Source organism: Conger conger, chromosome 14, assembly GCF_963514075.1.
Source record: "Conger conger chromosome 14, fConCon1.1, whole genome shotgun sequence".
Lineage (NCBI taxonomy): Eukaryota > Metazoa > Chordata > Actinopteri > Anguilliformes > Congridae > Conger > Conger conger.
This window is the reverse complement of record NC_083773.1, coordinates 35949960-35969425: the sequence shown is the minus strand read 5'-3', so window position 1 is coordinate 35969425 and position 19466 is coordinate 35949960. Positions and strand designations below refer to the sequence as shown.

The 19466-nt window shown below is 40.6% G+C and overlaps 1 protein-coding gene across 1 annotated transcript in view; it reads left to right on the top strand.

Annotated features, from left to right (window-relative positions):
- Positions 1–19466, top strand: part of angpt4 (angiopoietin 4) — a 52114-nt gene that overhangs the window by 10802 nt on the left and 21846 nt on the right. The window contains exons 2-3 of the mRNA XM_061220354.1: positions 15900–16055; positions 16777–16898. Coding sequence (XP_061076338.1) covers positions 15936–16055; positions 16777–16898 — 242 coding nt within the window. The 5' untranslated portion in view covers positions 15900–15935. The remainder of the gene's footprint in view (positions 1–15899; positions 16056–16776; positions 16899–19466) is intronic.

Here is a 19466-nt window from a genome sequence, read left to right as displayed (position 1 = left end):
ATGTCTATGTTTAACTTTCATTGGTAAATATTCTGACAGTAACATCCATCATTTAACATAGTATACCGATTAAAGTATGACAATTTTATGCCATTTCAGATAAACTACTTCATCTAATGCCATCTTGTGGTATTAGTGTATTGCATGTCGAAGGGTGCAGTGTAACCATGCTATTGCTGAAATTTCTACATTATTGCAAAATGTAAATAATCACACATGAATTGTGTGGCCCACTGCATAGAGCCTTTATACCAGTATCTCAAAGACATGCAGTAGGCTAATTGGAGACTCTAAATTGCCTATACTGTAGGTTTAATTGTGTGAGTGAATGGTGTGTGAGCCCTGCAACGGTTTGGCAACCTATCCAGAGTGCACTCCCTCCTCTGGCCCACCGTATGATGGGATAAGATCCAGCCTCCTCCACAAATGGATTGATGGTTAAATCTATATACCCGTTTGGTTGAAGCTTTATGATAATCAAATGCTAAATTTACTTCTTTCAAAAGGAGGTCTGTTTTTTTACTTTTATTTATCTTATCTGAAAGCCATATGTTAGATTGTATTTCTTTCCAGAGAAGATGATTGGACATTGCATGTCAGAACTAAAATAATAGTTACTATCTGCAGCCTTCAGCCTTTAATGAATTTGCAGCTCAGAGAATAAATACATTAAGCAGATACCTGAAGCAGACACACAGATACAAGCCAAGGGTGGTTAGACTACCACCCAGCTGATATTCAATCAGCAACAGTGGTACTTCTTCATTAACTTACTTCAGCAATTACTTTTTAATGAATTACTCAAAGTTAAGGAAATTGTTGATTGAATCCCATTCACGGGTGTGTGCTGCCTTTGCCTGTATCCTACAATAGAAATAATGGACCTTTTTGGGGGTTAATACCTAACACTGTTTGAAGTGGCAGCTAGCATTGTGCTTTTATAGCCATGCCCCAAATGCCCCTCGCATGGTCTGTCAGAACACATAAATTGTGGATACATTCCAGGGTGAAGCTTTGATGTGCTTTCATTCAGAAAGGGCCCCTCCTTTCACTATATATGTACGTACGTTGAAAAACGGTGCTATAAAATGTGACATTTTATTGGAATATGAACATGACTAAAAATCTGTTTTATAGATGTTTTTCCAAAAGGCTGCACACATGTAGCATTATTACATTCATATATATTCCTATCATGAGCAATGAAGTGGAAGCTTGAAGTCTTAAAGTGTTTTTTTTGAGGGGTTCTGTTTTTTCTTGTTGAAAATAGCTTATCTATATGAGACTTGGCAGCCAATCAGCTCTGTACTAATGCAGGCAGACGAAGGAGAGCCATCACTGTGGGAGGGGGGGGATTATTTTGGAGTTGGGGAGCGGGGGTAGATTCCTAGAGCGTGTAGAAGGACTTTGGAGGCCAGGCATGGCCCCCTGGGATACCACCCCCTACCGACCCATCATCTGGCTTCATGCCAAGATGGCCGCCCAAATTCCCCTTTTATTACCCAAAATCGAGCTGGCCTTCCACTTCCTGCCATGGAAGGCAGGACTCTCAGGAGCACAACAGGTAGTCACAAAATAAAAACCACATCAATGATGGTTATTAGATCAATGGACTGTCTGCAGCCCTACCCCGAGTCTGTTCCTGATTTAGGGGAGACTGTGTGTGGTAGTGTTGACCCCATGAATCCCTGGATCAGCGGGAGATGTTTATCGGATGCCGAGTCAGGGATCTTCCTGTACGAGGATCGCAAAAGCAAACACAGTGTTTCCATGAACACTGCATCCGAATGAAATGTTTTTAAAGGCTATTTAACATGTTTTAGTCAAAATCTTTATACCAAGTATACAAATTACCGAATAAATAGTTTGGAAAGAATGGTTTGTAAACATCAAACAATATTTTTTTGGCATGTCTCGTTTAATAGCTTTCCTGGCCGGCTTTGCTGTAGGGAAGGGATACAACCTAAAATTTAGCATGATGCTACGCAAAATTAATTCTGAATTCTTATACCGGCTATTCAGATGATACTGAGAAAATAAACTTCTGTTGAAGCTGTTGTGTTGCACAAATGTGTGTGTATATGTTTGCACATGTTACATTACATATTTTTTGATCCATAAAACAAAGAATAACTGCCAACTGAGACAGGAATCATGGCTGTAATTGATGCATTATAACACAGCATGATGTATTATAATCACATCTGTGATTTATGCATTATAACATTATATGATGTTTTATCATCAGACCTGTGACTGGTGTATTATAACACTGTATAATGTATTATAATAACTCCTGTGATTGATACATTATAACACTTTATGATGTATTTTATCACCCCTGTGATTGATGTATTATAACACCATATGATGCATTATAATCACACCTGTGATTGATGTACTGTATTATAACACCATATGACGAATTATAATCATACCTGTGACTGATGTACTGTATTATAACACCATATGACGAATTATAATCATACCTGTGACTGATGTATCATAACACTGTATGATGCATTATAATCACACCTGCCAGCGATGTATTATAACACTGTATGATGCATTATAATCACACCTGTGATTGATGTACTGTATTACAACACTGTATGGTATATTTTATCACACCTGTGATTGATGCATCGTGACAATGGCCTCTGACACAAGGGCCCTCAGAAATAGTGGGCACAAGGGAAGGCCAGTGTATAAATAAATACTCTGGGCCCAGGAAGAGCATTAAAAGCAGCCGCGGGCCGCCTCACCGCCCCCCGTGTTGACTTTGCCCATCTGGTCCTGATTTGGACCTGGATGAGTGAGATGTTTGTCGCGGTTCGATCGCGGGGGTTTGGAAACCTTCCTGACCTTCTGGAGGATTCTGGGAAAATGCTGACGGATGTCGGCGGCCCTGAAGCGAAGGCAGAGCGCCGGCGAACGCGGAAAAGATGAAAGGAGGAAAAAAAGAAAGGGAAAAGTACACATGATTATACCACTCTCCATACAGTCCCCATAACCCTGTCTAACACTCCATCAAATTCAGATGTTTACACAGCGAGGGAAACATCATGTTTTCAAGATTTGTACTTCGGTTAGCATAGCAGTATACTATTAGTGGTGTTCCATCTTCACTCGCTGGCCTTGTATGCTATTAGCCACGTCTGGCTCCTTGGCTAATGCTCAGTAAGTCAGGTGGGCTCACTTATGTTCCCTTGTACTGTAAATCACTCTGGATGAGAGTGCGTGCTAAATGAACGTAATTTAATGCAGTAATACCACGACCACAGGGTCAAAGCCGTGCGCATTTTAATGCCAGCACACTTCTTGTGATTTAACACTGTGGTTTGAGGATCGCAGAGCAGCACATTAATTTAGCAGACATCCTTATCCACAGCAGCTTAACAATAGAGGAGAAACAGAAGGACATTCAACGGATTAGTATGAGCAATGGGGCCAAAACAGGCTAACAGCATTCCCAGACCAGTGAACAGAGATGCAACATTACAGAAGCACTACTGCATGATAAGCACACAAAAAGCAGTATGAACCAAAGTCAAAAATACATCTAAATACATGCAGATTATATCCATAACAAGAAACAGAAAACAGGAATACAGTCGTGACCGTTACAGTTCTCCATTAAGTTTAAGTTTTAGTCCGTTTTATTCATAGCTGGCATCTGAGTGGTTCACATTTCTGGCACAGCTAGAGGCGTACAATGTGTATCCGTCTGTCCTACTGTGCTTCCCACACCTACACACTTTAAATATAGATACATTACGCCAAGGAAAGTCTGTTCAAACTCCATTTCAATGAGTGATGCGTGCTAAAAAGAAATCTCTGGAAATATTTAGGAACTGTGATTCATTGCACAAGCTGTGCTGTTCTTTTAACCACATTATTTGTACTTATAACAGCCGTATTTTTATATTGACATAGGTTATATTTGAGGAAAAATAACAGTTCCTGTCAGAATCTTCCAAAACACTAGTGGAGTGAACTATATTATGTAAGGGTAGCATTTTAAGATGTATATTATGATAAAAATTAAGAATATCTTTAATATAGACATGCTATATTTTGCATGGACATGCTATATTTTTTACATAAATGCATGTTTATGTAGTTATTTACATTTCTATGTATTTTTTTATTTACTGAGTAAAAATTTCCAGCACTTAAATGGGAAAAATTTATCAAAGAAATTCCTTAGTAAAAGCCAGAAAGCAGAGCAAAGGTCCTTCAAGCCCTCACCAAAACATTCTGTTTGAGTGGCTGTGGTCATTTTCTGTGTGAAATATGATTACTGTTGTGTTTTTGGAATGACTTGTGGTGCGCAGCGGAGTTCTGGAAAACAGCGAAGCCATTGTCAGGGACGTGTGTAATTATTAATGTAACATTAGAGCTGTTTGAAATGCCTGCTTTTTTGCACCTGCTGTAAGCTGGCTAGCTGGCCTCCCGGCCGTGTGAGTGATTAACGGGACAGACCAGACGGCCTGTGGAGCCGACGCCCTCTTTGACCCCTCTGCAGAGGCAAAACATCAGGAAATAAAAACAAGAGAAAGAGGGATAGAGAGAGAGAGAGAGAGAGAGAGAGAGAGAGAGAGAGAGAGAGAGAATTAGAGTGAGAGGTATTTTTTAAAAAGACAGATTTTGAGAGAGAATTGGACTGGCACTGTTGATTTCATATGATTGCAGGAAGGCACTCTGCTGAAACCAAAACCCTCAGGACTCGTATACCCTGCAGGACACTCCCACATGCTTCAAACCGCTGTTTGAATGCTGAATGTTCAGACAGCGGGTTCTGTGTATCAATTGTTCCGTAACTTTCCGAAACCGCCATTTCCCACCTCCCGCAGTGATTGGTCAGGTATGCAATGCGCTGGATTTCAGGTGGTCTGCAAATTCTCATTTGTTGTTTTCCAACTGCCAGTAAGCATTAGAAGTGTAATGTTCCTGTTCTTTGTTTGCTTGTTTATTGTTATTCTTGATATTTATGATTATTTCATATCTGGTTTATTGTCATCCATTACATCCATTGCATTCGTAATCCCCTGTTATGTCTGTGTCTGTATATTTCTGAGTCAGAGTCACTCCCCTGTCTGCGTGCTGCACTATTTGGGTGGTTTCAGTCATTTCCGGGTTTCTACGATTCCTTCCTAGTCTCGCATTTTCTTACTTTCTTACTTTTTTGCTAGTTCATGTTGTATAGCACTAATCTTACTAATAACAACATAGATATTGTACAGTACTAATTATATTAACACACTAACTGTCTGTCTAACTAACTAACTAACAGTCACTTATTTGGGGTAATTTAGATTTCAGCACAAAATTAATTTACTTACGTTATTTCCTGTTTCAATTCTGCTCTGTAACTCCGCCTCTCTGTTCTATCTCTGATTAAGAAGTGTTCGCACCTGTCTCTCACTATCACTATGTCTCCTGATTCTGTGCAAATGTCCATTCCCTAGTCCGAAGCCGTATGTCTTTCATGTGTGTCTATGTGCATCCAGTTCGCGTTTTCATTTCCCCGTTATTGTATCATTACCCTATTATTTTCTTCACCTGTTGTTGACAAAGCTCTGATTCATTTCTACATTCATATGAATGTGAGAGGCCAGGTGAACTCGACAGAACCCGTTCAGTGGTGGCGAGTGTGCGCTGGAGAAATGGCGGTTAGCCACAACCGCTCGTTACACTTCCCGTCCTCTCTGCAAACTCAGCAACTTCATTAGAAAAACCGACAGATAAGGACCGTTATGTTTATTAGAGTCTACTGAATTATAAATCATATGTCATACTTTGGAGACATCTTGATGCCTTTCGACAGGTGCAAAAATAAACACCCGATATATATTACAATGAAACACCTAAAAGAAATCCACTATACTTTGTTCATTTTCCATTCATATGTGAATAGAAATGAGCTTGGTTACTCAGGCTTATTATTAATTTAATGTCAACATTGACAGGGCTTTGAGTTCAATGATAATTTACAGAAGAAATGTTTTCCTATATCAGTGATTGACAGCCGGTGTAGTTATTCTACTACAGCTGTGTAATCTGGGCGCCAGCCCTGCGCAAACTGAACGGACTGGTTTACGGAAAAAAATAAGCGCGTCTCGTTTTACACCCGGTTCCCAAACGGAGGAGAACGCAGTCCTTCAGGGTCCAGGGGAATTTTCTGGAAGCCAAGCCATATGGGAGACCGACAGTGGTCGCTGTGTCAAGGTGGCAGTTTAAGGAACGCATGTCAAATCAAACACCATCGCGTACATTTCCGCACCATGCAGAGACTTAGTTCACTCGGTCAGTTCTTGGGTAACCATTTTAATTTTTGAGAATGAATGCCATTGTGTATTGCACATACAGTATTGCAGAAGAACGGCATGGATTAAGCTTGTGTATGTATGGTACCAGGAGTCACTCCCCTAATCAGATCTTATGACTGCTGTAGGCTACATATTGTCTGTAACCATAACAACTTTCAGTACAGCACAAAATGGCGCAATTGTAAAGTGTAATTCATTCATTTCAAAATAAAAAACCAAGGCATAAGTTTATCCATTTCTGCATGACAAGCCTCTGCTTCGTTCATGTATATATGCTCATTTTAAGTGAAGTGCTTTCTGTAGACTGCTGCATTTGAACAAAAAAGCTAAAAATCCACATTCAAATTCAGTAGTCAATTCACTGTGTATGGACATATCTGCATTTAGCATTCCGCTGGGGAGTGACAACCATATTTAGCTGTAGTGCGAACGTAGCCTTAGAATCTCCGCTTCCTTTCCATAACTGTAAGGTACTGTATATTCAGAATGCTATTTGGCTATAAGGGTTCCAGTTAAAAATGTAAACCACAACCATTACATTCTTCACAAAATGTGCCCACCATAACTGCCATAACTATTAAATATTGACCAACGCTTGATAGATTGCTAAGACATTGAAGGTATTGATCATATAATTTCTGAAGTAATGACTATACCAGCTGTTTCATTGGTAAATTGCTTAAAACCAAATGGGTTTGGCCTTAATCTACAGTAGTTTATTGAACTGCATTGGACACTATGCAGTAATAAGTGGAAACCACTGGGTTAAGTACTGGATCCGATTTCACTTTCTGTTTGAATTGCTCCTTCATTCACAAGCCCAAAACAAATAAATGGTGTCTTTGTCTATAAAATGGAGGAAGCACACATAGCCAAACATAAACCATTTAATTTAACTGCCTCATGCTTTCGATAAAAAGGTCTCTCCTCCTGCATGGAAGTTCTTATACGAGAATCTCATCATGCAGTAGCTTTTCTTGGATCTAAACGCATGACTCTGCAGCTGTCTGGCTCTCAAGAGTTTATTTCAGTCTGACTGCAAATCATAACCTTACAGAAAACACGCAAGATAAAATGTATTATGATGAAATTTCAAGACTTCAAAATATATATGCATATACACATACGAATGGCTGCTGCATTCAGATACTGCAATATATCTTGTTAAATATATTGCGATGAGATGTATGTGCCATTATAATGACAATAATTCCCATTTGCTTTGTCAGTTGCCTAACAATCTTTTCCTAACAACTGCTGGTTTTCCCAGCCTGGTCTCACACTAATTTAAAGACCGGTGTAATTTAGTACCACTGAATGTACTGAGGGCGGCACGGATGGTGCAGTGGGTAGCACTACTGCCTCACAGCAAGGAGGTCCTGGGTTCGAAACCCGTTTGGTTGGGGCCTCTCTGTGTGGAGTTTACATGTTCCCCCCCGTGTTTGCGTGGGTTTCCTCTGGGTACTCTGGTTTCCTCCCACAGTCCAAAGACATGCAAGTTAGGCTGATTGGAGAGTCTAAATTGCCTGTAGGTATGAGTGTGTGAGTGAATGGTGTGTGTGCCCTGCGATGGACTGGCGACCTGTCCAGGGTTTATTCCTGCCTTTCGCCCAATGTATGCTGGGATAGGCTCCAGCCCCTGTTCAGGATAAGCGGGTTAGGATAATGAATGAATGACTGAATGAATGAATGAATGTACTGGCCACTGAAATCGGCCTCTGTTCTGAAATCTGAACATCTGCCCCTAGTGGTTGAAGTTAACAGTACATTGTAATTCCGCAACCAAAACCGAGGCACTTGAACACGTGTGTACAAAAATGTTCTTGTTTTGTGTCTCTATGCTCAATTAATAATGTTAATGTTACATTGTAACCCAAACCATAACCTCTGTTGCTGATTTTTTTTTTGCCCACGGATTATGTGTAAATACATCTATTTTATAGCTGTTATATTTCTCCTCGCTATTGCAGAATGTAATCGTGAGATGGCACTTATCCAGGATTGGGAATAGATGAACCCATTTCCAGTGCAAGTTCATGTTGGGTTTTCCACCCTCCCTTTACCTGGAAGTCAAGTGTGAAGACAGTCTGGCCAATCAGTAGCACTAATTACCTGGGAGAAAAGAAAACCAGGCCTGGATTTGTATCCAAGGGTCAGAGTTGATGATCCCTTATATACAGTATAAAGAAAGGGTGTGTGTGCTGGTATAGGCTATGGAAACACAACCGATATGTAAGCAGCAGTTACCGTCTGCAACAGAATCAAAGCCACAGTTGGCTGATGATACAAACAGTAGTGTGACCTGAATTGACTAACTGAATGGTGATGGGTAAGTATGGCTCATTAGTTTTTAATCACGTCATTGACATAATCACTCTTATCCTACTTAAACTGAAACAACAGAACAAATAACCGTTCATACCATACTTTATTACAAATAGGAAATAACACATTAAGTTGTGTTTCTCTGTATAACTTTAAAGATTAACAAAATAACTATATGGCTCCACTGAGCATGAACTCGGCAGCAGAAAAAACCCAAGGCTATTGGAATAATATTTCTTGGAGATGTAATTTTAAGACATGGACAGACAGGGGATTAAAATAGTTTAGCTACTAAAAGTTATGTTGGAGGACATTCAACAGGAGGGATTCGGCAGGAAGTTTTTGTTTTGTTCGACGGAGACTGGGATACTGGATATTTCGGGGATCGCACGCAGCGCCCAAGACACAAGCAGCCCCCCCTCCCACAGCGAAGCCAGGGATTTTTCCGGAGAAATCCGTGACCCTAGCCGAACGGCTGCATCGTGTTCTAGTTGGGTCTCAGACACGTCTCTGATTCAAACTTGTTTGTTTTTGTTGGTTTTTTTTTTGTTCTGAGGAGAAGTATGTGTTGAAAAAAGAGCAGGAAAGTGCAGTTGTGGTCAAAATGTGCCTGATTGGAGTGAGGGGTCGAAGGGGTGAAAGTCAACAATTTCTATTGGTCATTCAACCCCCTTCTCAGGACTGTGGTATTTGGCAGAACATGTGGGAGCCCATGATTCAAAGCAAGTCACTGGAGTGAGCATGTATTTTTACCCAATGCCACGGGCATTTTTAAATACAATTACAATCTGTGAATGTGTGGAACAGTATGGAGCAGCAGCGAATCATTCAGCCGTTAGTTTTTTAATCAGTTATGCTTTGCGCAAAAGTAATGCATTTTTCCTCATGAGATGTGGGGTGTCTCTGTAGTGCTGTGAGTCGCACTGTCACTTCACAGCAACAAAGGTGCTGACAGGGGCCTTTCTGTGTAGAGTTTGCTAGTTCTCTGTGTCCATGGAGATTTCCTGCCTGTCACCCACTGCATGCTGGGATAGGCTCCAGTCTCCCCCACCCCCACCCCTTGTACCTGATAAGCAGGTTAGATAATGGATGGATGGATCAGATGTGACCACAAATTAACTGAAAAATAAAATAACCTCTTTTCAATTGCCACGCAACAAGAACGACAAAAATATTGACAGTTATCACGGCACCCATTTGTCCATTCTGTTGACCGGTGCCTTGGCTTGGTCTGCATTCCGTGAGGAGGTCCCTTTTGACGCGGTTGGCTTATTCTCTTGAGTATTTTTATCATATCAGTCATTTAATTTAACAGGCAGTTTTGAAAAATGCACTGTATGTGGCTCAGCTGCAGGGGAGGGTTGTCTTGGTGAGAGTGCTTTACTGTAGTCCAATATGGGACTGAACCAGCACAGGTCTAATCAGTAGAGTCTGACATGTAGACAGAATAATTGCATACACACAGGGGCTTTAGGATGGGAGTCGGCATCCCTTGTGCAGGTTCTCTATCAGCTCTGTAATTCAATGTGTCAGTACAATGCAAGAACCAGTCGTGTGAACAGATTTGTTCTTAAATCACTTAAATCTCTTAAAACGAGTGCAGAATTTTCCCATTGGCCATCCATCTGACGGAACCCACCTACAGTACCGTATATACTGTACTATAATGGACATCTTCATTTAGGACAGTTTTGTGATGCTAGGTGCGTTGATCAATCCGACGTGGCACGTGGCGTTTCCTTGCCCAAGAATCCTTCAGGAGACTCCTAGCTCCTTGCTCCAAGCTCCTTCAAGGTCAGTGAAGAAATAGGGATGGGGAAATGTTCTCCCCGTGTTCGTGTGGGTTTCCTCCGGGTACTCCGGTTTCCTCCCACAGTCCAAAGACATGCAGGTTAGGCTGATTGGAGAGTCTAAATTGCCTGTGGGTATGAGTGTGTGAGTGAATGGTGCGTGTGCCCTGTGATGGACTGGCCACCTGTCCAGGGTGTATTCCTGCCTTTCGCCCAATGTATGATGGGATAGGCTCCAGCCCCCCTGCTACCCTGTTCAGGATAAGCGGGCTATGATATTGAATGGATCGATGGAGGTATCATAGTGCTGGGCTAAAACAAACACCTGCTCCCTTTTCAGATATCAATGGACACCCCTGGCTTAGTACATTTGGAGCTTGTGTAATTCACCCAATGCATGCATTACACTGAAGAGAACAGCTGATGGAGCGCATTTTCTGTCCCTGGTGTGAGACCTGGCTATGAAAACGTAGCATGCTGTGGAAATATTATTTACAGCCATGAGTCTGAACAGTGATTAGAACCTTTCTCTTACTAATACGCATATAACTACAAACACACTTTTAAAACGTGGTGTAACGTCCAGGGGTCAGAAATGAAAAGTCCTGCCATGTGTTTCTTCCACTCATGAACTCAGCCAGCTTATTTTACTCATTAGTTCTACTTCCTGGCTGAAGAATTGGGCTTATTAGCAAATCCAGAGAATTGGAACAACATACCAGCAAAGGCTTTTACTTTCTGAACTTGGGGTTTACACCTCTGCTTTCAAAGTCATGTTTATTTTGAAATTTTTTGAAGATTTGCTAATAAAGGAGGTGTAGGCTAATAAAGGAGGTGTAGTTTAGTGACACTGTAAACGTCTACAATCTCTTGAGTAGGTTTTCTTAACGATATTAGACCCAATACCGTACCGACCCCAGAGCCTTTCGTTAATATGTCGTAGCACAAGTCAGCATAATATTTAATGTAAAATTCAGGCAGGCTATAGACTGATTCATTGCATGTATTGGTTAGGGTTCCTGTTCTGACATCTGATGATTACGGGCGAAATCCAAACAAGTCATAACAAGCGCGTTAAACGTTACCCATTGCCTCTTCTCGCCACTCGGCATTAAAGAGACGGATTAAGTTATTAGGTCCGCCATGTGCAGAATGCGCACTTTCCCCGCGAGCCTCTCCTGGTGAAATAAATCAGGGCAGCCCGTCCCGGCGAATTACCAACCGAGGCGTCCATTCCCCTTTAACGGCTATACTTTATCCTACAGAGTGCACTTGTTGCCTTTAGTATTTTATGGCCGCAATTAGTTCCTTCCACGACAATCATCTTTTTTCTCATTGACAACTGGCTCCTCGCCCGCGGTTCTGTAGAAAGGTTTTGGAGACGCTATGGCCGCGAAAAGACGGAGACATCTGGTTTAAGTTAACGGCAATGCAGCAGACCCTTAGAAAGTATATCTGTGTTCCCAAGGACATATTGTGGGCATGTCCCATGTAAATTTAATCCAAAGGCAGGAAGCAAGGGTCAATTAACTGGTCAAGGCGCTGGTCTTTGGGGAGCTAACATTAAAAAAAGACCAGTACTCTTTGTTTTTCCTTCCCGCGGCTCCCCAAACCCTAACCGTTCCCCGTGCCAAAGTTTTTCAACGTTCCGCATGCCTTTTTAGGTAGCGGCGTTAGCCATTATTCAAAACGTTTTTATCTCGTGATTTTTAAAACGATTTGAATGATTACGCTATTATTTTTTTTAATGGATTTGCGTTCGGTAAATGGGAATGATCGTTTCAGACTGTGGAATATGCTCTGGATTGCATTGGTACTAAAATGAAATGTTTTAACCTGTCATTCACTTTGTCCACACAATTGGGTAACACTTCACAATACTGTGGCATGAATTGGCATAAATGAATGTAGTTCTTAAATAACTACTGTGAACTTAATCTGTGCAATGTATATGTAAGAACAACATTAGTTAATGCAAATTCATATCAGAATGAAAAAGAAACAGTTAATGTATCTGCTAGTGGCTAACTAATTATAAGTTTATGTCATGGTTTGCTAATGAATAAATATTCACGTAACTAGTTATCAGTTAATAAATACAAATATTAATGAAAAATTAAATCCTTGCTTAATCGGATCTTTCTGCATGTTTACTCTGTATTACAAGGAACTCACAGTACTTTGCAGACTCATATACAAACTGTATACAGTAAACTACTTCTCTTTACTTGAAAGAAATGTATTTGGGCTGAGATCCAATGACTGCACCATTCATGGTATAAATAAATAAGAACTTTTTCTTCAAAGTTGGCTTGAGGGGGGGTCACTTCTAGTGTGTATATTTGAACAGCAAAGTGCATCAATTTGTCTGCAATAGAGTGAGTAAGGGGAAATGGTAATGGGCCAAAAGAAAGGAAATAATTACAGATGCTGAAAATGTGGGAGAAATCATTGGGCCTTACTCTGATGGCAGATGCAACAAACAATGGCCTTTGTTTAAAGGTCTTAACAATCCAAGATTATAAAATGGGGGTTTAGCACCAAAAATGAGATGATTTACTGAATGTATTGGATCCAGAGTAACTAGAACATTGATGGTCACTCTTAAACTTTACAGAGCTGTGCTACGCAACTCCAGGACCCTGCTGCACAGAACAGTAAAATGTGGAACAGTTATTTTTTACTTCAGTCCATGTTCTTGTAAGGGAGCGGGGACAGAGGACCAAATGCGACCGAAAGGAGAATCTTCAAGTTACCCACAGAACGTGTGACAACCACTAATATGATCTAGGGTTCTCCCCAATATAAGCTAGAGGAGGAATGGGAAAAAACGGAAAATGGGACAGAAAACTTCCCGGCGAAACGTCAATTAAAATAGTACCGAAAACCTGGTAAAGAGAGACTATTTTAATAGGTGAAAGAAAATACTAAAGAAAAATACGGTTATCCGAATACAGGGCGACACACCTTTAAATATCTAATGAAAGCAGCCTTGCAGGCTACCTCTACCTGACTCTGTGTCTGAAGCACAATGTAACACTCAAGCACAGAGAAGAGGGACAATGAGTCTTAAATAGAGTACAGCCCACCTACCAATAACAGACTATTGGTTTGGTAATTAGACTGCACCTGGATACATTACATTACATTATTGGCATTTGGCAGACGCTCTTATCCAGAGCGACATACTGTTGATTAGACTAAGCAGGAGACAATCCACCCCTGGAGCAATGCAGGGTTAAAGGCCTTGCTCAAGGGCCCAACGGCTGTGCGGATCTTATTGCGGCTACACCAGGATTAGAACCACTGACCTTGCGTGTCCCAGTCATTTACCTTAACCACTACGCTACAGCTGCCCATACCAATCAACCAAGGCAGCAATCTGTACGTGTGAACCAGAAAAACGGTACTGCCTGGAAAATGCTCAGTGCAGCTATCTATTTGACTCTGTAATCCTGCTTTGGCCCCAGGTTCTGCAGGCTAAAGTGTTTGTTCAAACCATGTACTCCACCACCTGATTTCAACTCATTATTTTATTGAAATGATGAAATCATTACTGAAAACAGGGTGTGTAGTGCACAGGTGTAACCCTGATGTGGCCCACAGGACCTTGAGTTTAGTAGCACTGTTATAGTTTTAAAGCAGGGGTGTCAAAATCCAGTCCTGGAGAGCCGCAGTATCTGCTGGTTTTTGGTGTGTTTCAGCACGAGAGATACATTTCTAAGTCTTTAATTGGCTAAAGAGTCCACACACCTTGTTCTCAAGGCCTTAATTGGCTGCTGATTTAAAGGAAACCACAAATACCAGCAGACACTCCGGCCCTCCAGGACTGCAGTTTGACACCCCTGGTTTTACAGCCATATGACTGGGGTGCTCTGCTCAAGTAGCACTCTATGCTGTTTTATCTTGCCGGTACTGTTCTCCAGCAGGTTGCCATATAACATAGGAATAGTTCCAACTGAAAATAAATCTGATTGGAAATATTATACAAATAGCCTCTGGAAGCATAACGTCACAATTGTTTTCAGACCACAAAACCCAGAATGCCCCTATGCCAGCCATTGTAATGCTGGCTGGTTGTCAAAAAAGGTTTCAAATATCCTTCATTGCGCACAAAAACTGTTTGGGCCAGCAGAAAATATACAGGGACACTGAAATGAGATTAAAAACCACAGAAAGTGACCTATGCCTTTGACTTGCAAACAGCAGTGTGGGAAGAATCAGCATCTGATGTTATGTGTCTTAGAAGAGACTGTTCTCTCCAAGATTTATGGAATAGACTGCATCAAAGCAAAAAGGAAAATCTATAAAAATTGTACAAAAATGCAATAATGCAGTCAGACCATCAGGATCCAGGGTAATCTGGCCAGCAGGATCCAGTATAATATAATCTGGCCATCAGGATCCAGTATAATCTAGCCATCAAGATCCAGTGCAGGCCAAAAATCAAAGCCAAGCCATGCACCAAATGCAGGGCTGTCCAATGTTATCAGATCTTAGGCCCGATGTGACTTCAGGTTTTTGTCTTAGCACAGCACTAAGACACATGATTCTGCTTATCTAAGTTTTGATTGATGACCATGATTAGTTAATCAGTTGAATCAGGTGTTTTAGTGCAGCACGGTTAGCTCGGCTCGTTTGCTAGTAAAAGGCACGGTGAAGAGCAGCGAAGGCTCATAGCCAGTTACCTCAACAATGCTCCCTGATGACGTGACCCTCAAATAAAAAATGTGTCAATTGCCGTTGGCTCGGGGCAATTTCACCTTATATTAGTGCGGGGCTAAAACAAAAACCTGCAACCACATTGCAAAGGATTGGACACTCTTTGCCTAATGCCATTTCACTGAGGAATGTTCTTTGTTGGGAAGACAGCAGAATACATGCAGAAAATGTAGCGCCAAGTTTTGATTTCATTCTATCCTCCAACAACTAGAGGGCGATAGTGGGCTATATGAAGCCATTTGTTCCATTTGTTCATTTTGGTATCTTATTCTACTCAATGAATCATTTAGTTTCCAGGGGGAAATCCTACCTTCTAAAGGCCAATGCAGGCCTATCAGGACTATCATTACAGCACTTGACTAACCATTCCTGACCTTAGTTTGTTAGATCAGTGCTATTAACATTGTGCTAGAACAAAAATCTGGACCTATACTGGCATTTTTTGGATAAGGTTGATCATCCTTGATTGAGAGACTTGTACATTTGCAACAACCATCTCTTCACTTGTCCTGTAATTGTATAATTAGCCATGGTCCTTTGACTGCTCATCACTGATTACCTCAGTTTGAGTACCTAACGTGACAGCTAGAGAAGTTGAACTGAAACGCTAGTTAAATGAATATCTATGAATATCTCTGGCTCTAAGGATGAGAAACAACTTGCTGTGCCATTTGTGTGGCTTGATGACTTGGCTTTGTCTAACATGGGCTCTTCCTTGTTCTGATTCCAGCTGGAAAACTACATCCAGGAGAACATAAAGACGGAGATGGTGCAGATCCAGACCCATGCTGTGCACAACCAGACGGCCACCATGCTGGAGATAGGAACCAACCTGCTGACTCAGACCGCCGAACAGACGCGGAAGCTTAATGTGGTGGAGGCACAGGTACCTGCCCGAATTCATCACAGGACACAGCACAATTTAACAAATTCATTACATGACACACACAGCACAACTGAACAAATTCATCACATGACACACAGCACAACTGAACAAATTAATCACATGACACAATACAACGTAACAAATTTATCACATGACACAATACAACGTAACAAATGTATCACATGACACAATACAACGTAACAAATTTATCACATGACACACAGCACAACTGAAGGAATTCATCACATGACACACACAGCCCAACTTAACAGATTCAAGGTCTGGCATAGTCTAATGCAGTGTGGTCAATAGCTAGTGAAAAACTGCTTGGCTGAAATCATTCCTACAGTGTTGACTCCATGTTTGGTCCACTGCTGCAGTTCCTGCCAGGAATCGGTTCTCAACACAAATCATTTCTGTTTGTGTATCTGTGTATACTAGAGCCCATGCTAAATTATTATATGTCATCAACTATTAGTAAATAGCTCGCTAGTCCACATTCCTGGGCATGATTTCTCAGTAATGGGTTTAATATTAGCCCCCCTCTCTCTCTCTGTCTTTCTCTCCTATTTGTGCACATGAACTGTGTGTATGTGTGCTATTTGTGCATGTGTGTGTACTTGTGTGTGTGTGTGTGTGTGTGTTTGTCTATCTGCCTGTATCTGTGTATGTGTGTATGCTGTATGTGTGTGTGTGCATTATGTGTCCATGCACGGTGCAGGTCATGAACCAGACCTCGAGAATTGAGATCCAGCTTTTGGAGAACTCACTATCCACAAACAAACTGGAGAAGGAACTGCTGCTGCAGGTCACGGAAATTTCCAAACTACAAGACAAAAACAGGTAGCATAAAATAAGGACGTGTTTTTTAAGATCGATTATACTGATGTTATAAATGGCCAAATGCATTGAATTGCATTGCATTGCTGGCATTTGGCAGACACTCTTATCCAGAGCAACGTACAGTTGATTAGACTAAGCAGGAGAAAATCCTCCCCTGGAGCAATGCAGGGTTAAGAGCCTTGCTCAAGGGCCCAACTGCTGTGCAGATCTTATTCTGGCTACACTGGGGATCGAACCACCAACCTTGCGGGTCCCAGTCATTTACCTTAACCACTACGCTACAAGTCGCCCTAAATGAATTTATATGAAAGGTGGATGCTTTGACTAAAGCTCACGATTCTACTCTACATTTATGTCTCTGGTGGTATATGGTTACATGGCAATTTCAGAGTCTAAAATATACCGTGGGCTGTGATATGCATATTAGAAGGGCTTCTGTTGTTTAAATATCCAAGATGGTGAAGACAAACTCCAGACCTGTGTGATGGAAATGGGGTTGTGTGCTGAAACAGTGATTTTGAGTTCATGTCAGTTTTACACAGTGAAAATGTCCAGTGTTAATTTAACCCTAATGGAGAACATATGAGAATAGGACTCACATGTACACTGAGATTTTAACATTTAGCTGTGTATCAATGTGCCAGGCCAGCATGGGGTCCCCCCCGGACGGTCATACTTTGGGTTTAAATTAAGGTCCTATGTCCTGGAAAGTCCCAGTTTGCCAAAGGTTCTATTTCAAAGTGTGTTTTAGATGGTGAAATGTGTAGAAAAATTAATTATGTGACTTTCTAAATGAATGTAGTAAAGTATTACTAGCAATTTGTTAATCGTATCAGGGAATACGCAGATTTAAAGATCAACATCAGAAATTATTATATGTAGTGATAGGTACAGTATACTTCAGCCAGTATACAGCAAGGGAACAGATTATAATATAACGTGAACAAGATGTTTACCTTGATTTATTTTAGTTTCAGTAAAATTAATGGGCAGTCGCTCCCACAAAAACAGTCTGGCTCACATTAAATAAAACTAATCTGTGGCATATGCAGCAACAAAAAACAAAATAAGACATATTTGGCCTGTTTTCTTTTATTTTTTACAAAATAGCATGTATGATTTTCCTATAGGTTACAGGAACACACTCCTCAATTTTTCAACATGTTTGGGATCCCTGAGTCCAAATACATTAAAACTGAATCAGAGCTGAATGTTGAGGAACAGTATATCCAGAATCAATCACAAACAAACTGTCTGAATCAATCATGCACAAACTGAATAAATCAGTCAGACACAAACTAAATAAATCAGTCAGACAAAGTGACTGAATAAATCACACAAACTGAACAAATCAGTCAGACACAAACTGACTGAATTAATCACACACAAACTGAATAAATCAGTCAGACACAAACTGAATAAATCAGTCAGACAAAGTGACTGAATAAATCACACAAACTGAACAAATCAGTCAGACACAAACTGACTGAATTAATCACACACAAACTGAATAAATCAGTCAGACACAAACTGAATAAATCAGTCAGACAAAGTGACTGAATAAATCACACACAAACTGAACAAATCAGTCAGACACAAACTGACTGAATTAATCACACGCAAACTGAATAAATCAGTCAGACCCAAATTGACTGAATCAATCACACACAAACCGACTAAATCAATCAGACACAAACCGACAAAATCAATCACACACAAACAACAAAATCAATCACACACAAACTGACTGAACTAATCATAAACTGGCTGAATGATGAACACAAATGCTGGGACCAATCACAATAATATGTCATAAAACGGAACAATTAAAATAAGACAGAAAACAGGCGTAGCTTCATAACCAGGTGGGATATTTGCTTCCATAGATATATTTGTATGGAATAACTTGCAAAACAAACTTATATTTCTACAAAACCAGAAATATGTTGGCCAGACGTGCAATAAAAGTGAGCTAAGAAAAAACAACAACAACGTGTTTATTCATGCAACTTCTGAATTGTATATTTTTGTTCTGATATTGGAACATGAGTTTTTGATGTGGGGAAGTGGTACGAAGTATTTTTAGAATATGCCTTTTATTGTGTTAGTCTGTAGCGTGGGTTGTAAACCGTGAGCGTTTTTTTCAAATAAGAGGCTTATGAGCATCTAAACTGTTCTCGCTAGCGGAGAGTCTTTTTAAAATTGCGATTTTGTGGTTTTATTACGTCACAGTTTATATTATAGAAATACGAATGCAACAAAAATTTGGGACATTGACGACTCACTCACAAGGGGGCAGCGTTTATAGGATTCATCAACGTCTTTGCTTTCAAAATCACTGTTGTTTTTAGCATATATGAACTGCCAATTTTACAGGGGTTTTTATTTACAAATATGAGTAAAAGTTCTCAACACAAACTAAAAGAAGCTTCTTCTTTGAAAACATACAGTATATAACTTGTACATTAAATGAATAGTCAGACATAAACTTGGAGTGAATTGATTGTTTCTGGCTGAGCTAACCTGCGGAGGCCATCACTAAAGTAGGGACCCCAGGCATTTTCCACA